The sequence below is a fragment of the Crotalus tigris genome, unplaced genomic scaffold, assembly GCF_016545835.1.
Source record: "Crotalus tigris isolate CLP2741 ecotype Arizona unplaced genomic scaffold, ASM1654583v1 scf7180000018103.2265978, whole genome shotgun sequence".
Classification (NCBI taxonomy): domain Eukaryota; kingdom Metazoa; phylum Chordata; class Lepidosauria; order Squamata; family Viperidae; genus Crotalus; species Crotalus tigris.
In genome coordinates, this window is record NW_024096824.1 from 940,034 (window position 1) to 966,901 (window position 26,868).

The following is a 26,868-nucleotide window of genomic DNA, read 5'->3' on the forward strand; positions in this document are numbered from 1 at the left end:
TAAACAAGAAGGAATTGTTTTCAGAATTAAATATGTTTTTGTTTAGGTACCTATATTATTAATTAACTAAGCCAGTGATGACGAACCTTTTAGAGACCAAGTGCCCAAAAACTGGCCCCGCCCCTTGCCCCACCCTGCCTGCCCGCAGGGCCACTCACCGCCTCCAGGACCCGCCACAGATCACCCAGGCAGCCCAGCAGCGCTATGGCGGTCATGCCCTCTACCCGCGTGTTGCAGCATTAACTGTACACAATGGGTGTGAGGGCAGAGTCTTGTCTACGCTGTCTGGCTGCTATGTCCTTGGCTGCGCTGCTCTGCATGGGCCACACTCAGGGGCGACTCTCCTTCAGGGGGGCTGCTGGTGAGGAGGGGGTCATGGGGCTCCGAGTGCTGCCTCTGGCACCCGTGCCATAGGTTTGCCAGCACTGAACTCTAAGCTCTGTTTTATCTTTATGAATTTAAGAGTTCAATTCATAAAGATAAAACAGAACTTTTGTTCTGTGTCCCATTTTATAAAATTATTTGACTAAAAGTGATGAGCAATAATGGTCTTGCTACTATTTGTTCTATTAAGCATTGCATTCAAACAGAAAATAGTGAATCTTAGTCTGATGTTTCTTTGTTCCTATATTATTTAAATATAAACATTCCACTGTATTCTTATTTCTCTATGCATGTTCAGTAATGTTTATACACACTTTGATCTTGTTGATTTTCTTTTCATTGGGAGACAGCTTGTAATTGATTTTGTTGTGTGCCTCATCAACTATGTAAAAGTTTGCTTTAAACTTCTCTATGGTACTTTCCTTACTATAGCCCTAAGTTATCACTAATAACTGTTTTAATCTTTGGATGATATAAAAGAAAATGCAGGGGGGAAATGCACAAAATTCTATGAACTGTGAGGGTGAAGGTTCATTTTACAAACTTGTAGGTTGGTTTCCGCACATTTCGTTACTAGGCTAGGTAACATCTTCAGCAGAGATTAGGGGATGTCAGTGTCAGAGCTCTTATGTTTATAAGGGCTTCATGTGGTCAGTAGGTTTTGTGATGGGTCAGGTGTGGGCGTGTCAAGTGAGGATCTGGGTCTTGCGATGGGTTAGGTGTGGATGTGTCAAGTGAGGGTCTTGTAATGGTTCTTGTGATGGGTCAAGTATGAGTCATCAGTGAGAGTCTTGTGATGGAGAGGTTACATCAGGTGAGGGTCATTGGGATGTGAAGTACTGGTTGTAGGGGCTTGTGTGGGTTGGTTGAAGGTTGGTGCTGTCTCTGATTGGTTGTGTGGTTGATTTGGATTCTGAGGGGTTCGTAGGCTGGTTGTAGGTCAATGGGCTGGTTGATGGAATTGCTTGTGTAGTGCCAGGCTTTGATGAACTTACAAGCATAGTGGGCGATAGCGTGACCGATAATTTTTGTGTTGCTCCAATTGAACTGGTGCTGTTTAGTATTGGTGTGGGTAGAGATTAAGGATTTGGGATCATTGCATTTGACTGGCAGCTGGTGTTCATGGATCCTGGTTTTTAATTGACATGATGTTTGTCCATGTAGAATTGATTGAAATTGTTACAGTTGGATTTTGTAGATTACATTGTTTCTTTCTTCCCTCTGTATCTTGTCTTTGGTTCTGGATAATTCCTGGTGGAGTGTGACTGTGGGTTTGTAGGTTATTGCTATTCCTAGGGGTTGAAGAATTCTGGCTGTCATTTCCAACACACCTTTTATGTATGGTAGGGTTAGTTTTTGTGTGGTGGTTGGTTGAGTGGTATATTGTGGTTTGGGTGCTGTGTGTTGAAATATGAAATTTTTTGGATAACCATTATGTAAAAAGATGTCAAACCTCTGTTTCTCTTCTACTTTTCTTAGTGTTGTGATGCTGCAATGTGTCCTGGCTGTTCTGAAGAGAATTGAGAAGCAGCTTGTTTTATGTGCAGTGGGGTGGTTGCTTGTGAAGCTGAGGATCTGTCCATGTATGTAGGTTTGAGGTAGATGCAGGTTTCCAGTTCTCCGTTGTCTAATCTCTTTATGTCGATGTTGAGGAATGGAAGTCTGTTGTCTGTTTCTTCTTTGTATGTGAATTTGATCCTAGGGAATATGTTATTGAGTAGGTGGTGTGTTTCTTCAATTTGGGAATGTTTGATGATAATGATGGTGTCATTAGAGTAGTATGTCCAGAATTTTGGTTGGATGTTGGGTAGAGCTATGGATCTGAGTCATTGCATGATTGCTTCTACTATTAGGCCTGATATGGGTGATCCCATTGGGTACCTTGTACTTGCTTATAGATTTTCCTGTTGAACTTGAAATATGTGTTGAGGTATAGATTCAGGGGTTTCATGATGGTTTCTTTGGATATGGAATACTCTGCAGTGGCATCATCTTTGTGGGTATGGTGTTTAGTGAGTAGGTGGTATATGGTTTGTTTAGCAGGTTGATGTCAATCAAAGTGAAGAGAGTGGTAACATTGAAGGAGACCCTGATTTCTTCCTTGTTGATCTTGGTGTACTTGATACATTGGAAAAATTGTTTTGGGGAGTTTATTGAGTGAGTTGGGTCATTGACCAGGTGTCTGAGTTTCTTCTGCAGGGTTTTTGCTAGTTTGAACTCTGTGTATAATTAATATATCTAAAATTATCTCAATGAACTGTGTGTATAATTAATATGGGCTAATATTTTTTGTTTTCACTGAAGTATCTCAAGTGGTAGAGGCTATTTACAACATCTGTTTGATGTATATGTATTTCTAGCTCCAATTAGATTAATATTGTTAGCTTTGCCAAAAACCTGTCCACAGAGCAATTTGTCTGATCTTCACATGGTTTTCAGTGTGAATCATCTACTAAGAATTAAGGACGACTCCTTAGTAGCATCCCCATCCCCAGCCAAGAAAGATCTTCCAGAAGCTTTCATGGCTGCCTTGAAAAGCCTAACTTTAGTAACAAAAGTTGTAAATAAAATATGGCTGAGATCTGTCTTACATTGTAATATGACAGAACTACTACAAATATTGTAAATTAGGCTTGACCAACCTTTGTGTCTTTGTGGACTGGTATGGGGGGGGGGAAGGAGATGGTTGCGCAAGCAGCTGGCAAGCACGCACACAGCTCCATTTGCTTGAGCACAGTGCATCTGCCATTCATGCAAATGGAGTGTGCATGCACACACCTGCCTGCTGCTCGCACAAATGGGGAAGCGCATGCATGCACACATGCTCGCTCTCCCGCTTCTGTGGCCTGGTTGCAAATAGCTCATGGCCCACGAGCGAGCCATGGCCCAGAGTTTGGGGACCCCGTTATAAATAATTGTTTAAATAATAATTTAAAAAGTTGTTCATTTCTAATTATCCTAGGATGGTGATTCTTCAATAAGGAACACTGCATCATTTTCCTTGAGATCACCACAGTCAGTATGTTCTCCCGCTGGAAGTGATGGGACTCCCAAAGGTACTTTTATAGTTTTGTATTTTTCTAGTTGCACTCTTCTAAAAAAAATCCAAATAAAGAAGATACCTGATATAGTTCAGGGATGTACAATCTTTTTTGGGCAGGGTGTTTGCCCCCCCCTCCCCATGACTATGACTATGACAAAGATGTTAAATAGGCCAATATAAAACAAATATGATTTTGTCAAATGGCAGTGAAATTAATCAGTTTTCACTCTATCTCTTTAAAAATTAAGTGTTGGCTTCACCTTTCCAATTTGGATCCATAAGCTATCCTTGACAAAGATAAATAACTGGTTATATAAGAAGAATTGATCTTCTGAAATGTGAAATTATTACGAATATTTAAATTCAGTATTAATTTTGAAAAATGGGAATTTTGAAATTAAAATAGTTGAAGAGAAAGATCAAAAAATAAATATTTAATTGAGAAGAAATGTGCAAATTTCTTTTTGTCTATGAAAGCAAAATTTTATACTCTTAATTGCCAATGCTATTTGAAATTTTAATATATTTCTAATTTTTGAACTACCTAGCAAAATATACTTGTTTCCATTGTTTTGTAATTCCAAACACTCATTTTTCATTGAGGTCCTGAAAGGCTACTTTGTGGGTATATTTGGCTCTTTATGGAGTTGAATACTACAACAATATTAGAAGTGGAGGTCATTATATAAGGGAAGAAAAAAGTCCAGTTTAAAATCATTGTTCTAATTGCTTACTCAAAGTATAGGAAGCACATACAATCTTATTCAAATAATGATCTTTAACTTCAGTATAGTATATGTTTTATATGCAGCCCAGGCAAGCCAAAAGATTGGGCACCCATGATCTAATGAATCAGTGTTATCTGATTATTTAAGAATCTGGTCAGTTTACTTTGACTATTGAGTCTATTTGACTTGGAACAGTTGATTTGACGAAAAGTTTGTCTTCACATATGCAATTTTTAGGATTTGATGCATTGAATCATTTTAAAGGAATGATTTGATCCAACTGCCTTTCATGTTTCACACAGTTCCATCACTTATAGGTGTAACAGAGAGATACAAATCAACCCTTCATCAGGTAGTCTGAAAATCTTTGTTCTGCCTGTTTCTGTGGAGTCATAAAGTCACTACTCAGTAAATGTAGTATTTAAAAACCAAAAACATCCCTTTAAAAAATGTGCCCCTGATCACTGAAAGATTGCATATCCTTGTTCTAAAAGAATGGAGTTCTGGCATTGTCGATTTTATGGATGAAATTTTTATCTTAATAGTTAATAATTAAAATCACAATACTATCTTAATTCTTTCTAATTAAATTTTATTAGCAATAGTAGGTATTTTCTTTATTACAACAGCAGATGATAACAAATATTTTGTTGTTAGTTGCGAAGCATGATTTATAAAGGCTAGTGTCAATTTTCCAACTAAATGGATCTCTAAATAAACATACTGTTCCTGTGAGGAACATCAATTGTGCTGGCTAGTTTTATTTTAGAGGAAATGTATTTTCAACTGGAGAACTAATATAAATATAAATATTTAAAAAACACATGCACACATTTGCTTTGGCTTTGATTTTTACTTTAGTATGTGCTAAGCTGACAGTAATAATTACAGGACAAAAGTGAAAGGGGAGTTATCTTGATCATTCATCAACTTCATCTAGAAATTCTTCTTGGGTGGTCGGAAAGAATGTTCATTGAATAGGCTGCTGTATAGAAGATCAAAAAATCTTGGATTACTTTATTATGTTCATTAAATATCTAGAAAACATTCATATTTTTATATCACTTTTATGCATTGAAAAAGTATGATATTTAAACTTTCAGGAACTCAACAAATTCTCAGCTTAAATTATATTCTGAGTATTTGTCCCTTAATATGTTTTTGGGAATGATATTTGTATACTTGTTAAACATCGGTATTAAAAGGTTAGTGGAAGTGATTTAATTATATTAATACTACTAAATTATTTTATTTAGTTGTAGAATTGTGGATATTTTTGTGGGGGTTTTTTTTGGTAAATTTTCTATTCAAACATACTGATTTTGTTTGATTTACTGGATTTTTTATTCTTTTCCATAATAAAAGCCAGAACTAATATTAGAACTGTGCTAACTTTATAAGAAAGAGCGTTTCAGAAAGGATGGCTATTTACTTTTTTGCATGGTAACTGATCTTTTCTTAGAGTCTTTAAAAACAGTTTGTTTCCATACTATTTATCTCCATATTGTTAAATCAGAAGTGTACTTTTGTAGCTCAGAAATGTATCGATTGAGCAAAAAACATTGTTATTTTTGGTATATTAGGAGTTTTGTGTATTAGAATTTGTATATTCATTCTAAAAGTCCTCTTGATTTTAAGAAAAGCCCAAGATTCTGACACAAATTTTGATAACATGCTACAGGTAAGTATTTCCTTTTTCAATAGTTATTATCATGGAGTCATTAGAGTACATTAATCTGCATTATGGTAGGTTAATTACTGATAAATCCAAAAAAATACATGAATACAGTAGAATGTAATTAAACCAGTTTCTCAAATTTGAGTTTTATTTTCCTTTGTCCTCTTTCAGGAAGTGAGAGCAATTTATTGAAGGAAACTTATGTATAAAGATATAAAAATGCTTGTGGGGATAAATACATTGAATTATCTTTGTAGCTTATGGCTTGTTTCTATTCAATAGAAAAGTGAACATATAATACTTGAAAGACTGAATTGATTAAGTAATGTATGCTGTATCAGATCAAATTTTAAATATTTGTCAGTTGCACTTGTGAAACTTAGTATATAAAATACTACCTTTATTATTTCAGTGCAAAATGATTTATTTATTCATGCGTTCAAATTAATTATGTTGCAACTGTATGACCTTCTTTTAGATACTTTTGTTGGTCAAACCTAAAGTGACTGATTGTAGTTCATTAAACTTGTAAAAAAAGATTTGTATGCTGCAAAACCTCAGAATTTCTCAACTTTATAGATTGATATGAATCATTCTATTTGGGATAAAATTATTAGTGAATTTATAAAAAAATCAACTATCTATGGACTGGAGTTCAAGAACTAAGAATAGTATTAGTGAATAAAAATGAATAGTGAAGATTTTTAATCATAATAAAAATACAATAATAAGATAACTTTTGTGAAAAGGTGGAATTTGGGTTTGGGAATTTTAAGGGGAGAGGTATTAAGGCACAAGACTGCTCATGTGTTGGGAACAATGTATTTTCTAGGATTTCCTAAATATGTACTAAGGCAGAGCTCCCTAACCTTTCTGGCTTGGTGGCCCAGAAGGAAAGGGAGCAACAGGGAAATGTGCGCATGTGCTGCCCTGTACGTGCATGCACAAACAGGCAGGTGCACAATGGTGGCACTAACACATGCGCCCATGCACAAACAGGCCGTGTGCGTGTGCACCTGCTTAATGCTGGCAGCCATGCTAACGTCCTTGCACATGCGCATATGCGGCTGCTAGCATCCGCGTGGTAGCGCTACCGGGAGTGGGGGGGGCTCGCCAGCTATTCCCGGGGCCCGGTGGCCAACAGCCCATGGCCCAGTACCAGGCCGCGGACCATAAGTTGGGGACCCCTGTACTAAGGTATCAAACATGCTTGTATTGTGCATTAGAGTGAAATTGACTTATCTATAGAAACAGTTGAACATTTACTTTAATTCTCTCCATTTAAGAGAAGATAGATTCATGAATTCCTGAAGAAGTAACAAAATGGAATAGATTTACTATTAGAATAGCAAAGCATCTCTTGACAAACATTCTGATAGAGCAATGAGCGTTTGTAAATTAGAATTTCTTTGAGAACCTGAAAATTGCTGATACTAATCAAACTGAGCCACTTATATTTGTTCAACTTGCACATGAAGGTGAGCTTAAGAAGCAAAACAAATCTAATTAAAAGACCTCATATTCACAGTAGGTTTCTTTCTAAAGATAATCATGGAAACTTTCAGGTAAATCAAACTACCTGATAAAATATGCTTCTCTTTGTGTATATTTTAGTTGTGTTTATTTATAAAATATTTTTCAAAAGATTGCATATATCAGAGCTTCAGGTTAAGTATTTCCTTTACTGACTTCTAGTTTGTAATATTTCAACATTAGATGGAAGTAAATGGTCAATGTAACTGAAGTCCTGTCCAGAATAACTGTACTCAAAGCAGATTTATTAGAAGCTTACTTTGAAAAAATGTAGAAGAGCAATTCCGTAGTCCGTTTATAGCAGCTTGCTCAGTGGCATAATTTATTTTCAGGAAAGTTTTCATGAGTTTTCAAAATAAATAAATAAATGCAAAATAAATAAAATTGTAACTTCCAGCTTCTAAAGATCAACAGCATATAATGTTTCTTAATGATACTTTTATAATAGACTGTTCGCAATTCATTTTGTACTTTATCTGGGATCCTGAAAACATGTTGTGAACTCCATATCATATGCTGGATCGTTTTGGACCAGGAAGAAATAAACACTCTACTATACAATTGCTCATATTTAAAAAAAAGACCCTATAAAATGAAGGTGACAAATATGCCTGTGTTATATATAAATTTTGTTTTTCAAGTGTACTTGAATTTAAAGTATAGATACTATGAAAAGTATTAAGTAGTCCTTCTAGTTGCTTCACAGACTGTGGCCTATCTATTGGTGAAATAGAATACTGATGTTTTAAACTAATCTTAAATTTTCATATCTGTGATGCTTCCTAGTTGAAAATACAACAGCATCATGTAAGTTAGTAATCTGTTCCTAACTTTTTTCTCAAGGGTAAGAAGACTTATAACTAAGAAAGGAAAATATTTTGGTTAGCAAAGAACAATTTGAATAATTGATTGTTTTTAAAAATTATTTATTAATTTTATCCCCACTTGAGTCCTTTAATGGATTCTAGATGATATCCCAGTAGTTTTGTGGAGACAGAAACAAGGTAAAAGTTTGTCAAGAGAAAAGAAATGCATTTGTTTTATTAAAAGATGTGATAGGAAATCTACTTTGCTTATTCCTTTGAAATATATTGTCTGAACATTGAGGAGGATGTCATGCGTATAAACAATAACATATTGTACATAATGTCATGGCAACTACTGTCAATATGTAAATATACAATAATTTGTATGTACGAATGGTTTCAGTTAATCACTAAAACAAAGGCAAGTAATCTGCTAGCGATTAAAAATTATTTTCCTGTGTTTAAAATATGCAAGCTTTTTATGTTTAATGTTATGTTTGTATATTGCAATGGAGTTTTATTGTCTATATTTTGTGCTCTCATCACTATAGTGGGGGGGGGCTAACTATTTCAGTGCTAATCTTGCATTGGCTGATTTTTGTTTAATATTTGTTTCTAATAGCTCGTTTTTTGATCTGAATTGTGAATGTATTAAGTATTGCATTTTTTTTTAGAATGACTCTTCTGCTAGATGTGGATTGCCAGATTGGTAGGCATAGATTTTGTTGTAGTGAAGATAATTATTTTCAAAACTCATTTTTTTTGTAAATACATATATATGTATTAATATGAATTGTTAATAAAGGTTGTTACATTGTGTGTGCTGTCATGAAAATATGAATCTACATAACTACTCAGTTTTTCTAAATTATTATTCTAGGATCAAGACCACCTTTAATACTTCCATCTCAGCCTCCACCTTACTCATCACCTAGAGATGTTCCCCCAGACATATTGTTAGATTCTCCAGAAAGAAAGCAAAAGAAACAAAAGAAAATGAAGTTAGTCAAGGATGAAAAAGATCAGACTGAAAAAGCTGCAATGTATGATATTATTAGTTCTCCATCCAAGGACTCGACTAAACTTACATTAAGACTCAGTCGTATAAGATCTTCAGATATGGACCAGCAGGACGACATGCTTTCTGGTTTGGAAAACAGTAATGCATCGGAAGGGGATATATCTTTTAATGTGCAGTATCCAGGACAGACATCTAAAACGCCAGTTACTCCACAGGATATTAATAGGCCTCTAAATGCTGCTCAGTGTTTACCGCAGCATGAACAAACAGCATTCCTCCAGGCGCAACAAGTGCCTGTTTTACAACCGAACACTTCAGTTTCTGCAAAACAACCTCAAAATCCTTTGGTACAGACACATCCACAGGTTTCACAGCATGGAACTATTACGCCATATGATGAAGTAGAATTGGATGCATTGGCTGAAATTGAACGGATAGAACGGGAATCAGCTATTGAAAGGGAACGGTTTTCAAAAGAAGTGCAAGACAAAGGTAAAAATGCTTGTAGTCTAAAAGATAGTTGAATATCCTTGGTGTGGAAAGATACTATACAGTTGCTGTAGGGATACATTTTTGACAATGCACAGCAGGTAGTTTCAAAATATCAGAATTGTAGAAAAGTATTATTTCTTATTACATACTGGCAGTTACAAAGAAATGGCCTGTTGCTCAAACCATGTCTGTTCACAGTCTACGTTTTTAAATCACAAAAAGTTATAGTACTTAAACGTGTTTCAACCTATGCAGGTAGTTCTTGACTTAAGAGCACAATTGGGACTGAAATTTCCATTTCTAAGCAATGTGATTGTTAACTGACTCATGCTCAATTTTACAATCTTTTTTTGCTGCTGTCATGAAATGAATCACTGTGATTAAGTGAATCACATGGTCATTCAGCAAATCTGGCTTTCCCCATTCAATTTGCTTGTTGGAAGCCATCTGGGATGGTCACAAATAGCAGTCACGTGGCCCCAGGACACTGCAGCTGTCATAAATATATGCCAATTGCCAAGAACCCAAATCTCAATCATGTGACTGGGAAGATGCTGTGATAGTCATGAGTACCAATTACAAGTCACTTTTTCCAGCACCGTTGTAACCTCAGACAATCAATAAACAGTCATAAACAAAGGATTACATTAAAACTGTCTTCACAGCATCCTAAACTAGAATCAAGCAAAGCATATTATGGTTTAGTGGTGAATGAATCAGGGCATGTAAAGATCTATGTCAAATCAACACTGGAATTATGATTGACAATTCCAAATTCTTAATGTAGGAATTGTTATAGTTGCAAAATTGTAGAGCAATTCCACTCATGTTTACTCAGACATCTCATTGTATTTGAATATAGGGATTGAAATTGCCATAGATTTATTATCTCCGTTTTTTGAAGATTATAATACCTTCTGAAATTGAACTTGTGGATGCAGAGTTTAAATTGCATTTTTCCCCTCAAGGAAGATGTTTAAGAAATACTTCTTGAAAAAATACTGAAACATTTAAAAAATGTATTAAGAAAAATAGGGCTTCCAGAAAAATAATTGTAGGTGATTTGGAAATGAATGAAGATAGGAGGAAGGGGAAAAAATAAGAAATGGTTGGTCCTAGATTAACATCTGCAGTACGATTATATAAAATAGTTTTCACTAATCTGGAACAAATTGAGTTGTTATGTCAAGAAAGGTGGCAGATGAAGCTTCCTAAATCAGTCCTGATCAGAGGATGGTGTGAGATCTGTTTATAACAGAAAAAAAGTGTGAAGAAAAAATAATAGTTTGAGGTCATTCATTTGAACTTTGGCTTATATTCCATAAATTGGTATTAAATAGAGAATGGAAGAAAAAACATGATCAAATAATTGATCAGTATGATTTAGAATCCATGTAGCAGTATAATAAACACAGATATCTATATTGTCTGGAACCATTACAATCCTGGGAATATATCATATAGTAGTCCCATTTTGATGAAGTATTAAGTGTTGGAAATCAGAGGGAAGATTATGCACAAAAATTCCAGGTAATTTCAGAAAAGAAGACTGTGTTGCATAATTAATTCAAAAAACTTAATTGTAAAATTGGTGATATAGGAATATACCACATCTGAAGTCTTTTTAAATTGAACAATAAGGTATGATTTCAATTCCTCCTTATGTGCAAAGAAAAGTTTCAAATAGTCAATCTGATTTTATGTGCCAGAATCGTAGACCAAAGTATTTATTGTAAGATTTACTTGACATTAGACAATCATTTTCAGTTAAATATTTGCTTTAAAGATTCATAGTTAATTATTAAATGTTATTAGAATTAGGTCAGCCTCTTTTTCTTAGAAATATATGTGTTGCATCTCCATCTAAATGATAAAAATACGGTCTTGGTAAATTATGTCCCAAAAATTTACCTTATTGCTTGTTCAAAATTCAGTATATTTTAATAACAGATTTTTTAAAAAATTCTGTATGGTTTTTTTTAATTTGAGGACAGCTTAGTAGACAACATAGATTTATTCAGAATAAACGTGATTAAATTGACATTATGGAAGAGAGTTGCCCTGTTGAACTCAACATTCTAAGGTTTTTGTTGTGAAATTATCAGGATATAATTTGAGAAATGTGAACTAGAAAACTTTGAAGGATTTATATGCTATTATTTAGACATTCAAATCTGGAAATAACAGTACTTATATTATTATTAAAATTAGACTATTCTTAGGCATTCTTCATGAGCCGAACAGATTTTATTAGATTTGAATATTTTGATTATTACCTGGAACAAGATAATTTATCTAAGTTATATTGAAGATAGACCAAAATTCATGAAAATGTAAAAAAGATTAAAGCTTATCAGGTGGTCTTCGACTTATAACCATTTGTTTAGCAACTATTTGAAGACACAGTGGCACGGAAAAAAGGTGCCTTGTGATCAGTTTTGGCACTTATGACCAATGCAGTATCTCCATGGTCACATGACCAAAATTTGGGTGCTTGGAAGTTGGCATATATTTATAATTGTTGAGCATACCAGGATCATGGGAGTGCCAGCTGGCTTCCAACAAGCAAGGTCAATGGAGGAAAACTGAATTTGCTTAACAACTGGCATGATTTACTTTACAACTGCAACAATTTGCTTAACAACCATGACAAAAAAGGTCATAAAATCAGGGCCAAAACTTAATCGCTTTATTAAGCAATGGAAATTCTGGTCCCAATTATGGTCATACGTCAAGGACTATCTATAAATATTGTTGTATATTTGGGGCTTATATCTGGCCCCAAATTTCAAGAGAAGATTGTTAGAAGGTCACAGTTGGATCATAAGTCAGGTCAGGTGCTCAAGTTACAATGATACATTTAACAAATGGCACTGGAAAAAGTAACTTATGACAGGTCCTTGCACTTAAGACCATCCCAGCATCCCCGCAGTCACATGATCAAATTCAGGTGCCTGGCAACTGGCGTGAATTTAGAATAATTGCAGTTCCTAGGATCACATGATTGCTATTTACAACCTTTCTAGAGGGCTTCCAACAAACAAAATTGATGAAGGAAGCTGGATTTGCTTAATAATCATGTAAGTCTCTTAAGAAATCCATCAAAAAGATCATAAAATCTGTTGTGTCTCACTTAATAACCACATCAGTAATGGAAATTCAGGCTCCAATTATGGTCATAAATCGAGGACTACCTTTACTATATACAAAATAAACATCACTTTGCTTTGTTACAGTGACATAGTTACAAGGCTAAATAAAATTTTATTTGTAGCATTGTTTCAAATCATATAGAGAATTTTGTATGGAGATATTGTAACTAGTGAATTATGAAATGACTTTAACCTCTATAAATCTACTATTAATTGGTTAAAAATTGTTCAAGGTTAAAAGCTGTTCATTGGAGAGTATGATCAGATGGTGCTTTCCATATGATATATTTTCTTTCATAGATTGAACCAGAGGCTGGGGTTACCTGTTGGCTTTCTGCAAAACAAAAATTTTATTCTTCTACTTTAATTTCCAGTTTCTGCAGCATATAAGCTAAATGTATTCAAATTATGCTCATTAGGCATTCTCTCAACTATATGCCAAAGTGAGCATAGTACATGAGTTTGTAATTTTTATTTAAAGTGCACTGTTACCTGTCTTGTTTTTGCCATATATAATTTTGAGGAACTTTGTTTCCCAGGATTTTATATATTTTTCATATTTATATATCTCTCTCATAACTAAATCCTAGTTATTCATTTCAAATTTCTATTTATTTTAAATTTCAGAGATAACATGAAAGGCTATTTATTTCCTTCATCTGCTAGTATGAAATACTACTATTGTGCCTCTGATTAGGTGAAAAATTTAATATGTAATTTTAAACTAGAATAATATTCTACCTATTTGTACTAAATTTCTGAACCAAATTTTTATTTATATTGTGACATTATTTGTGTTAAAATGTTCTTAATTAGATAACTTTGCTATGCCGTATTTTAGCAATGGGCTCTTTGGAGATCTAATTCTAAACTATAGTAATTTAATAATTTAAACACAATTTTTACATTTTGAAATGCAAGTTAAGGTGGCAAAAATACATTTGTAAATATCTCAAACTTGTGATCTACTTCCATAAAATGTAAGAATGTCTTGCATAAACCTTTTCTTCCTGGAAACATCAGAAATAAATAGATTGTTAATTAGCTAGCAGGCTACGTGATATGGGGGATTGTCTGAATTCTGATGGTATTTTATAACTGGGTAGTGCTTAATCTATGGAAATTTGTAAGTTCACAGAAGTTTACTAATTATTTATTACTTAACACAACACAACAATGTGAAGTTGATAATAAATCCATATGGATAGGTTTCAGTTAATTAGGGATGTTTTTTGTTTTTATTTAATTATCAAATTTATTGCATCTGATGATGCAGGTTGACCTGTTGAGTTGAATTGTGAACTTTGCAACATACAATCCCTAGTTGAAGAGTTTTAGAGGAGATTTGTAATCATACACCAATCTGTATGTTTCTCCTCTATTTTGTATTTTCTTCTTTTTCTGGGGGGGGGGGAGGCAGTTAGAACCCATGTTTATCATCTGTTTTAGACTTTGTTAGAACACGGTTTTGAGAGAAAGTTTCTATCATTATCTGCTGTGCTCAGTGTCTTTTCTGCGTTGGTAAGGGTCATCTCACAGATAGTAACATTTGATACATCTGTTTTTTTTTTTCTTTTTTACACTCTTTTTTTTGGAAGATGATATTACAGGCCAACAATCTCTCTCTGTCTTTTGGCATTATTTCAGATATATATTCAAGCCATCTCATTATATGCAGGAGCTGTTTATCAAACTGGATTCTGGTAGCTGGGCAATTCATTAATCTCTGCCCAGCTTGATCCCCAAGTATATGAGATTTGTCAATTTCAAACTTACCTATTCAAGGTTTGTCCATTTCCTGCCCAAAATTCCGTGTCATCCTGATGTTTTGTCTACACCTAGATGGTCGTTGAATTTTCAGTGGTTTTCCACTGAAAATGTGTTTTCTCGGATATTGGGGGATCTTGTGTGTGGGTAGGAGCTATTTACAGTATTTATTTATTTGCTATAAGCCAAAAGAAATTGAATAATACTCTTCTAACAGGATATATAATTTTCACCCATTTTGATTACTGTATTGGAAGACCCATACTGCAGTTATCAGTGTCAGAACTAATATCACAACTTTTATGAAGGATTTCAGACATTAAGATCTATATTTTTTTTCCCTGCTTCCTCCAATTCATACACTGGAAAACAATGCTAAAATTGGGGCAATACCAGCTACTGGGATACGTTCTCTGTAGTATTTACATCTTAACAAAAGACCACTATATCAACTTTGCAACCACAGTCACCATTTAACTTTAAATGTTTAGTTAGTCTGTCAGTTACTTTGGTATCATTTCCTCCAATAATTCTGGCATTATTATCAGTTCCATTGCTGTATTTATTATGCTTTCAGTCACTGTTACCTCTTTTCTTTTTCCTCTAGCTTTGCCTTCTGCTGAGTAAAATAAAATTTTCTTTAAGCATCTCTTGTCTTTGAAGAGGATTAATCAGGCTCCAATTCTGATAAATCTTCCTCCCCACTATTGGAGTGGGTAATCAAAACATTTAGAGGGTATGTAACCCTAAACTAAACAGTTATATAGATACCCATTTTTCTGAGCTCAGAAAAATAATAGCTGCCATAGGTTCTCCTGATGTTTCAACTGTAATCAAAGGTCTACTGGCTTGATAGGAGTATTAGTGTTCCAAGGGACCAAGATTTCCTGCAGAAACCGGACTCTATAGTACTCCTTCCCTCTCTTATTCACACTTTGCCTATAAAAAGAGGTAACTGATTGAAAAAATGAAAAAATAAATGTATTTTGTAATTTTGTGATCATCCTATAGAAGAGACTACTGGATATGCATAGAATAATAATATATGCAATTTCAATGGGAAGAATGTCCCTACATTTGTGGAGAACCTTTCTAAAGATAAAAAGAGCCAACATTTCTGAAGTAAAGATGTCCACCTGACCAAGCAACAAATCATATTGCTCAGGATATTATGAATTGCTGTGGTAAAATTAGATTATTTGATTGTGCTAAACTATCATATATGGCTTTGCAGATTCACAAGGACAGTTAGCTAGAATGAGATGAAAAGAATTTCTTCTAAGCAACACAGAGTTAGGCTGCAATAATTAAAAGCAATTTATAAAAGGGTTCCTATCCTCTGAACTATCACTTTCTTTACTTACAGTAGCTGTGATTCTATTAGACATCATCCCAACTCTTTTCCTAAGAATAAAAATCATTGTTTAGATAAATTTTAAGGGATCTGTATTTTAAAAATCTACATATATTTTATAAGTGCCATCTTTACATCAATTTTTCACTTGATGTGCCCTATTTTTTATGCATTATAGGTCTTACAGAAATGTTATAGAGGATAAATTTATTCTGCTTATGGGAATCTTTCTGTCAAATACGCCAGCATCCATTCTTGATTAAGTGTATATTTTCCATGTCTGAAAGGCTATAGAAGGGCTACAGTATTGCCTTCTGGAAAATATGCTAATTGTTTTTATCAGGGAATTTCAGAGCTGCCTGAATTGATTTATTCTTTTTCAAACATAAGTTTTATCATGATTTAGTAAGATGAAAAGAATAATGATACAAGAACCCCAATCTTTTTCTTATATTATGGTGGACTAGAAGATGGTGACTCTTTTTGTAAATAAGAGGAAGACTGCAGTTGATCATTTACATATTAGTAGCTTGAATCCTTCCCTATTGGACTGAGAATTACCAGTTTTTACACTTTTCCTTTTGTATTATATGTTGAATCAGAGCTGAAGATTGAGACCAATTCTGGACTAAAGGCATCATTGTTTTATTTTCAGATAGCAGTTTCACACAGTACTCATTCTGAGTGTCTGGTAAACAGTTGTTGGTCTGAAAAATTCTCATTTTCTTAGCACCATTCTCCATTTGCCTATGTCTTGGCGAATGCTCCTTTACTCTTACTTATCACTATTGTTCCCCTTAGATTTGCTACATTACTGCATGTCTTCATTAAATGGTAGCTGTTGCTTATTTCCAAGTATCAGTTATTAGATACTATTACATAAAAACTGTCTTTAGCGGCCTCTACACATTACAAACTCTTGCTCTATGTTGAAATCACTTTTCACAGGTGAACTTCTCTCTGACTCTGTTTCAGTGCAGAGAAGTTTTCCTTAAATCTGACTCAGACCACCAACTTCATTGGAGTAATGCTGAATATGGTAGAAAGTCTCATGGTCTTGCTCCAAGACAAGCCTTGAGCTGAAGTGGACTCTGCTCATGCCTTATCCTGGACCAAGTTCATCACAACAGTTTGAGTGCAACAGATGTGAGTCCAAATGATAGCACAGATTTCATTTCCAACCTTTGCATGCATCTTTGAAATCTTGATTTTTCAAACCTTTCATCATTGCCAAACCTAAGAGCAGTTAAAATGTCTATTTGCATCTTAGTTCATTGATCTCTAGAACAATAAACCAGGATTAGCACTTACTAGCTGAATTTATCTTTCGACAGTTACGATCATATTATAATATTAAAATAGATGTGTCTTAAACAGGTTGAAATTTTGGCCCAGAAATATCAATGAAGTCCTATTGTAGCTTTTCACATCTATAATCAGGATAGGACCAATCCATGTCTGTATTAGATACTGTAGTTCCCCTTTGGAACAAATTATTTTTTTTCTGATGGACATTCACTTTATCTGGAAGAATCCTACTCAAATGATTCTTTGAATTACATTCTAAGCATTCTTAAGAATTAAGATCTTTCAAGAATTTGTTTCACATGTAGAAGGCACAGATGAAACTCACTGTTATACAGCCGAAGATAATGCTATTTGTATTGCAGTGGCATTTTCCTAGCCAAAGTCTTTTTATACAAATAGAGAAGAATTTTGTTCCTGCAATTCTTAATTATTAGCAAGCATACCTTAATATCTGTGTCACCAAGGTTTGTGATTCTGTTCCACTTGGTGAAAGAAGCCTGCATTCAACAAGCAGATAATCCAGATTTAATCACACTAGACAGTGAGTTTTTTGGCCCTCCAGTCTTCTGAGTTTTGCACTAATTGTATGAAACAATCAGGTTTTCACTTATTTTCCATCTATATCTAGGATATTTTTCTTTAGTTTGTAAGTGAAGCATACAAAATTGCTATAAATGTAATCTACCACTTCCTTATTATATTCAAACATACATTTGTTTCTGCCTCTCATTATTCATTTGTCTGCTCTATCTTCTCAGGGGCATTGACAATCAACTTGAGCCGCAACAGTATCAGTTGTTGCTGATATATGTGTGCATTCTCAAGATGTGCGTTTATAGTGTCTGTGATTAAATTAATCTACCTTTCTATGACACTACTGCTTAGAACTTCGGGCACAATCAGTGCAAGCTTTAGGAGAGATTATGTTCATTGGTTTGAAATAATAGCTTTTTATGATCTCTAAATTGGCTTGCTGTTCACCGTGTGTGTCTGTGCGTGTGTATAATGCAAAAATCATAGCTAACAACATTTTGTGTATATTTTGGTTCTTCAAATACTTTTCTGTTTATTATAAAAGCTGCACTCGTTATTCATTGACTTGGTATTTAAGGTCAAGAAATATTTCTTCTCTTGGCCATCACTGAACTGGAAAAAAAATGAAGCTTAAACTGGTGCCTAAAGATTTCAATTCTAGAATATTTTGACTAAGAGGCTGGCATGTGCCAAACTCATAAATGAATATTCAGGTGATCACTCAAACTATTGAAGAGACATGTAAGCAACTTGCTTCTTTGGTTTCCTTGATACATTCAAATAGATTTGTGAAAACTCAGAATTGAGGAAGTATGATAACTGAAGTATCTTGCATAGTTCCTTCCACAATTATCAGTGTTGTATAAATGATTTGCAAAGCAATTAGCAGATAGTTAACAAATAATATTCCAGATCAATTATGTAACTAATGTGTAATAGTCCAAAGTATATAAATGTGTATGTTAAAATATGTATGTTTTCATGTGTCTGCATAAAGTGTTCTATAAAACGATAAGCACTTTTTAACTTAATTTTTCTTTGATCTGCAGATAAGCCTTTAAAGAAACGAAAACAAGATTCCTTTCCACAGGAGGCTGGAGGTGCTACAGGAGGAAATAAACCAGCTTCTCAGGACACAAATTCTGCAGGAAATGGGTCACGACCAGCCTTGATGGTTAGTATCGATCTACAGCAAGCCGGACGGGCAGACTCTCAGGCAGTTCTTACTCAGGACTTGGACATTATCAAAAAGCCTGAAGAGATAAAGCAATGTAATGATGGTTCTGTATTTGTTGCCCAAGATGATGTAATTGGAGTACTAAAACTAAAAACGGAAAACTTCCCGGAAACTCTAAGGAAAAAGTCAGATTCTGAAGGTATAAAAATGGAAGTACAACACAATGAGAACAAACAAACAGGAATATTACAAAATGAGGGTAAACGGATAGAAACTAAACACTGTGAAAGCAAGCAAACAGAAGTTAAACATGAAAACAAACATGAAAATAGACAGATGGATGTGAAACAAAATGAGGGCAAACAAAATAATGGCAAGCAGGAAATAAGACAAAGACCTGAGACTCCAAAACAAAAAAATGAAGTGAGGCCAGAAACTCCAAAACAGAAAAATGAAGGCAGACCAGAAACCCCAAAGCAGAAGAGTGAAGGCAGGCCAGAAACCCCTAAACACAGACACGAAAACAGGCGTGATTCTAATAAATCTTCATTGGAAAAGAAGCTCGATATATCTAAATATAAAATGGACATGAAATCTGATCCATCCAGGGTGAAATCTGAAAGGTCAGACTCATTAAAACAGAGGCCTGATGGGCGTTCAATTTCTGATTCGGTAAGACGGGATCATGATGGCCTTAAACAAAAAACTGAGGACAGAGGTGAATCAGAACGATACAGAGGAGATCCATCAAAGCTACGAAGACCAGAATATTTGCGATCTTCAAGTAAAGGCGAACATGATTCTAAACATATCATTAGAACTGATAATACAAAAGCAGAGAGACTAGAAAGGAAACACAGACATGAGTCTGGTGAGTCCCGGGATAAGCTGTCTTCTGGAGATCAGAGATCAAGACCGGACAGTCCTCGTATTAAACAGGAAAGTAAATTAAGACCTGATAGACCAAGTTTTAAATCACAGAACAGTAAGGATGATCGGAGGACAGATGGTAATAAAAGCAAAATGGATAGTAGTAAAGCACATGGAGATAATAAAACTGAGTTTCCCAGTTATTTATTGGGGGGAAGATCTGGGGCTTTAAAACATTTTATCATTCCAAAAATAAAACGTGATAAAGATGGCAATGTCATGCATGAAGTAAGGAAATCAGAATTTAAAGGTGAACCGAAGAATAAGGTTGAGAAGATTGGACTAGTTGAAGATCTAAATAAAGGAGCTAAACCAGTAGTTGTTCTGCAAAAGCTTTCTTTAGATGATGTACAAAAATTTATTAAGGACAGAGAAGACAAATCAAGAAGCTCTTGTTTCAGATCTAACAAAAACAAGTCATCCAAATCAAGTAAAGGTAAGATTGCAAAATTTTATCCAATACATTTAATGTCCTGATGAGTTTGACTATAAATATTAAAAAAAGTTCCTTTCCTGACAGTTAAACTACTACTAATAATAATTACTTGAAAATAAATTGTAAAAATATTAGTTGGTTAAACTTATTTTGATTTTTAATTCGTATTTCCCTGAAAAAAATGAATACTTTTATTATGTTAGTTATGAAAGCTAGTTTTGTGAATGCAATCAGGGCAGAATCTAGATAGCTGCTTAATTTGGATTCCTATACTAAGCTGAGGGTTGAAGTCTGGTCCAAATGGTTCATTCTAATTCAGGGGCTCTAATTTGTGATGAGATAATTTGATCTCTTAATAATCAAGATTTCCAGTTTGCATTTGGGTGATGACATTGGTCCACCCCATTTTCAGAATGGTTAAAATATTAAAGTTGCTACTTTCATACAAAAAGGCAATGTTGTAGAAACGGCTGTCTTATTGTCAGTGAGAAAGCATATTGGTTTATGCCACTGGATTGCTCCTGTTTGTTTACTTCAGTCAGCAGAAATGGGTTCAGGCACTCAAACTATGCCAAAGTTTGAATGGAAGGCATATTAGATAATACGAGCAGCTTATTTTGTATATAAAGTGGAAGAGATAGCTCTACCTTGCTTCAATACAAATTTTGGGAGAAGACCACTTCCAGTTTATTGTTCTTAAACAACAAATGCCAGAACTTTGCAAACTACTCCTGTCTCCAAAAAAGAAGTGGGGAGGGAAGAATTCAGCTGCATGTTTGCTCTTGGAACAAACTAGAACTTAAAATGAGATCCTGAATTATTGTCATATCTAAGCTTCCTGTAGGAAGCAAAACAATGTAATGTGCCATAGCAAAACATAAATACACAAAATGTTTTTGTGTCTGCCATAGTGAATTAGGCATAAAGGGCCTATGTAGATAACAAAGTTGTATTGTTGAGAAAATTGCATTCAAAAATATCCACTATTCCTTAAAACATCACAGTCAGAAGTGTCTCAGATGAACAATTCAAATTTTGACTTACCTGTGAATATGGGGTAATCATTTTTCTTTTTGTGGGCTTTGTTATCTTTTTTAATTTTATTTTTTATAAATGCTTACCGTGACTTTCATACCAGCTGTTATATCTAAAGATGTGAGAGATATGTTTTAAAAAACTGTATTTTCAGAAATAAATATAAAAATTAGGTAAATGAAGAAAAGGTAGTCTGCTAAAATTGCCACTTATTTCTCAGGTAAACAAATATGATCATTTGAGTTAAAGATCTAATTTCTAGCATTCAACTGTTATACTCCACAATTGAATTTTTCAGATTAATTTCTGATAGCATTTTATTTTCTATTTTCATATAATTCTTAAATGTAAATATATTTTAAATGGCTCTTAATATACAGTTCTATCTGGAGAAAAGTCTTATATATGGAAGTGGAAATAGATATTAAAACAGATTATATGTATTTATTTAGTACACTTATATGAATTATACGTTTCAGTAGATATGAAAATGTGGTTTGTGAGTTACGACCACAATGAGAGAAGAGATACTTTTGTGAAAAGTCTTTTGCTTCTATTAAACTGGGAACATATGTATTGCTTCATTGATATATTCTGCAATAGATGAGTAAATCTTTCATCTCTTTGAAAGTTGCACTAATGAAGATATTCTCTTGTCTGTGGGTAAAAGTCCTTTGCACAGTATTAAATAGGATCTCATTATGAACAGATACATTCAAGAAGATAGACTTAAAGAACTTTTCAATATGGTTCTGATAGCTTTGATGTTTACTTATTCTAAATATATAGAGAAAAATATTTGCTATCTCTATTATTTATTTGGTTTTGTAGTCTCTAAACAGTACTGTAAATGTATGCGAACAGTTGCTTTTCCTACTATAAGTACAGAATCTGAATCTTGTCAATCTAATTTATGTCTATGAACAGAAACTAACTTCAGACATGTTGTTGCATGCTAATGCACACTGTTTGCTTACCCCAACAATAAATGAGTAACAAATGATTACAAAGAAAATGCTATGTATTATATTTATATAAATTCTTCTGAACTAGATACCTTCTGAGTGAGATAGAATCATTTTAGATTCTTTTTATATCAGAGTTCTTCTCATGTTTACATTTCACACTTTCCATTTTTAATAAATAGAAACAGGTAATACTGTGTTTTAAGTTTATAATTTGTAAATTGACTTGGGGGTTTGAGGTGAAAAGCAGTATAAAATGTTAATTTATCTTGTAGATATTAACAATATTTGGATTTATATTCACTTACAGTTTGCTCTTGATTAATAGGTAGCATAGATCAGTCAGTGTTAAAGGAATTACCTCCAGAACTACTAGCAGAAATTGAATCTACCATGCCACTTTGTGAACGAGTGAAAATGAATAAACGTAAGCGTAGCACAGTAAACGAAAAACCAAAATATGCTGAAATTAGTTCTGATGAAGACAATGACAGTGAAGAGGCTTTTGAAAGTAAGTAGAATGGTGATTTTTTTGATAATGGTAATACATGTATTTGATAATATGTTTATAGCAGTTTGCAAGTCAATCTTGCTAATTTGAGTAAAGCAGCTCACACAGATGAGGCCAGTATAGACTGCTGCAATACAAGCGCGCGCGCACACACACACACACACACACACACACACAGGCACACACATCTTATGTTAATGGAATATTAAACCTTGCAAGCTATAATGTTTATTAAGTAATCTGATAAATAGTTGTTTTATACTATGTAAAGGCAGATGTAATTTAATTAAATAATAGTCAATAATCTTACTTTTTTTTTTAAAAAAAAAGGCAAATGAAAGAAGCTACAGAGGTGTAATGGGACAGGAGGCTTTAGAACCAAATTTATATGCTGTGATTGGGATACATCAAAAAGGAAAACACTAGAGGTCCTGACTTTGAGAACTTGAAAATATAAAATTAAAACTGAATATAAAATAGTATTTGAGCTAGGGCTGCAAATGTTAATGGACAACAATTTTGTATAGATAATGGAACAAGTCTTCAAATTAACAAAAAAAGTGAATATGTGATCTATGTGCAATGACATATTGCTTTTATTATTTATTTAAAACTAAGCAACAGAACTAGTTCCAGCAGCAAAATTATTAAGATGAGGTTGCAGGATTTCCTTTATGGAAAATAATAATTTCCTATGAAATTTATTCCAAAAGTTTATGTAACTGAAATTAAAACTGGGAAGAAAACATTGCAATAACTAAGCAAACAATAAAAAATAAACAGGCATTTTGCAATAAACTCTAAAAAATTGAATATTGAAGCTATTTTTAAAATTTTCATTAAAGATTTACAAATGGGTATTTCTGAATTTTTTCCTCAAAGAATGCTGCTATGCCAAGAAAGAACTTAGCTTGTTTAATTTCTCATAATTGAAGCTTTGTAGATCTCCTTTGCACTGATAACAGTGGTTATTTCTAGCTTCTCGGAAAAGACATAGAAAAGATAGAGATGATGACAAAGCCTGGGAATATGAAGAACATGACAGACGTCCTGGAGATCATAAAAGGAGTAGCCATTATCATGAAGGAAGGAGGAGTTCTGGTAGCAGCCGATACCGCGCTCGAAGTCCAGAAGATTCAGACATGGATGATTATTCTCCTCCGCCTAGTCTCAGTGAAGGTAATAGGATTCCAGTTGTTTCTGTCAATTACATTCTGATAGTGGGGGCATTCCAGGTTTTCTCTCTTAAACATTCCCATTTTTGGGGACCAAGGAAGTGTGCCTTCTCCGTTGTGACCTTTACACTCTGAAACAACATCCACCCAGATATACGGATAGTGCCCTCTCATAGGATTCAAAAAAGCCCTGGTTTTGTCCTCAGATCTGAAGTTAATGTTTGTGAAGTCCTTATTGTATATGTTTTGTTATTGTTACCATTCTTTTTATTGTTCTGTTTATTCTTTCTGTGGCATATGTTTTATGATTACGTAAGCTGCCCAGTCCACTGGCATAGGCAGTTATAACAAATTTAAATAAATAATTGTCCTTTTATTAAATTAAGCAGGTTAAATAAACCTTCCATTTGAAGATCCCTTATGTATTTACTTGAACAAAGAGGTTGAGTCTGTTTTACACATCCAATTAGAGCTATTATCACCAGTGTTGAGTCTGATAAATTCTATTTGTAATGAGAAAATTCAGGTTTGCTTATTAAATTATCAGTACTCAGGTGTTTTGAAAGCAGTAGCAACATTTTTATTTATAATCTTACCTTACAGAAGTTGTTTGGTGCTTTCAATGAAATGTTAACTTAAAAGATTTCTTTCTTTAATATATGTATATACTCTTATTCGTGAACTAATGGTGTGCTGTACAGTATTTTTAAATTCTGTGACTTGGTCTTCGACTATAAATATATACATATTTAATTTATTCTTATACTATTTTAGATAGATTATAAACCAACAGTTGAAAAAACATTTGTATAGTATATTGCTATAGTAAATAATATTTCCTTTCAATATATAATTTTATAAATTTTATATTTTTAATTTAAAGTGGCTAGAAAAATGAAGAAAAAAGAAAAGCAAAAGAAAAGGAAAGCTTATGAACCAAAGTTAACTCCTGAAGGTATTCTGGCTTTTTAATGTTTTTGAAATATCCCTGTTTTGATTATTTAATTGCAATTAATTCTTCATGACTCAAACTATACTATATTGCCTGGTTTTTGTAGAAATGATGGATTCTTCTACATTCAAGCGGTTCAGTGCTTCAGTTGAAAATATTTTGGACAACTTGGAAGACATGGATTTTACTTCATTTGGTAAATACCTTTTTTAAAGCATGCCATCTTCTTGACATGTCTTCCCATGACACTGGAATTTTCTGGTCTAAACTTGGCTATGTACTTTTATTTTTTAAAATTTTTTTTATAATTTGAAGTGGTATAAAAGACACTCCTTTAAGATTTGTTAAAGTGATTGAGTTTTGTTGTGAAGTGCAAATTTCCTAAAGTGTTTTTTCACTTGCCCAACATCTAAATGTTGCTTAAAAGTTGTCCTGGGAAATTATAATTATATAATCCTGGGGTAATTAGTAATTCATATGATGTATGAACATCTTGCTTGACAGATAAATTCAGTCTTTTAACTTCTTGAAGTGATGCACTAATTGTAATTTATCAGAAATAAATATTTATCTACAATATACAGTACAGGTAGTCTTTGATTTACAAGTAGTACTTAAAGACCTTTTAAAGTTCCGACAGACCTACTTGGGGGCTCATACCACTCGTATATGAAGTTCCAATAGTCACACTCCCCCTGCCACGGTCACAGTCTGCATTTATAGTCATTTGCAGCGTCTCACAGTCATCTGACTGCAACTTATGATCAAGTTGCTTGAAAACCAGCATTTAGTTCCATTTTTAAGCAAAACCATACCCACAGGGAATCATTGGTTTATTTAACAACTATAGATTCACCTAATGACTGCAGCTATTAGCTCAATGACCACTGCAATACAGGGCATAAAATTGGACCAGTCATATGATTGACCTGGTTTACAACCATCACTACTCATGATCCTGATGGGCAGACTCCACTACTGTCATAACTCAGGATTACTTGTACTGTGATATCTTCTCTTCTAAAACTTTAATATACATATCAATAAAGGAGAATATTTGTAGCTCAGGGTTGAAATGAGGGATCCTTGGTGCTCTCTGAGCTTGGTTGTTTTCTTAGAGACGTTTCATTACCAAACTAGGTAACCAGCACTGATGATGTTACCTAGTTTGAATGAAATGTCTGCAAGAAAACAACCAATCTTAGATAGCACCAAGGACTCCTCATATATATCGATTTATTCTATTACACTCTCCAGTTCTTATTTTTATTTTTGTTCATATTCTGATATTTCTGTCTTTTAAGTTGCTTATCTTTACAGGTGGTCCTTGAGTGACAAATGTAATGGAGTCTGCCCATTCCATTCGTAACTTGAGAATTCATGGGAGTGAATCTTGTACCTTGAACGAGATCACTCCCTGCTTTTGCCCACGCATTCGCTAATCGAATGGGTAGGCAAATGCATGGTTCGTTAAGTGCAGATGAGGTATCTTGGTGGGGAAGGCATGGGGGGGCTAGTGATGGAACAGGCCCCCAAGGCCTCCCTGACCCACTAAGTTACCTCATGCTTCCCCCTCCCTCCCAGCTGCGCTGGACTCACCTTGCAAAAATCCTCCCTGCCACTGTTTCTCCTCTGCTGCTTTGAGGGAGAGGAGAGTTGATGGAAACTCCTGGGTGCCATAATATCACACAAGTTCAGGCCCCCATCCTCTTTTGCAGAGAATGGGTGCCTGAACTCTTGCAAGGTCACGGACGCCAGAAACTTTGATTTTTGGGTCAAAAAGTATTTGGGATGCCTGTCTCCTGCTCCTCCCCCCCAACTCCTTTCTGCCACCGCCGGAACACTTTTTAGCTGGATGGAGACCTTGGGGAAGCTGGAAGCTCAGTC

General features: G+C 34.2%; 1 protein-coding gene across 4 annotated transcripts in view; it reads left to right on the forward strand.

Moving 5' to 3' along the window:
* NIPBL (NIPBL cohesin loading factor) overlaps nt 1-26,868 on the forward strand; it is a 197,330-nt gene that overhangs the window by 100,183 nt on the left and 70,279 nt on the right. For 2 of the 4 annotated variants that reach the window (XM_039347918.1, XM_039347919.1), the window contains exons 8-14: nt 3,347-3,440; nt 9,053-9,685; nt 18,850-20,343; nt 22,672-22,854; nt 23,833-24,033; nt 24,913-24,984; nt 25,088-25,177. In XM_039347918.1, the coding sequence (XP_039203852.1) occupies nt 3,347-3,440; nt 9,053-9,685; nt 18,850-20,343; nt 22,672-22,854; nt 23,833-24,033; nt 24,913-24,984; nt 25,088-25,177 (2,767 nt within the window). Of the gene's footprint in view, nt 1-3,346; nt 3,441-9,052; nt 9,686-16,972; nt 17,105-18,849; nt 20,344-22,671; nt 22,855-23,832; nt 24,034-24,912; nt 24,985-25,087; nt 25,178-26,868 lie in introns of those variants that run through there. The other 2 variants (XM_039347920.1, XM_039347921.1) reach the window with 2 other exon arrangements.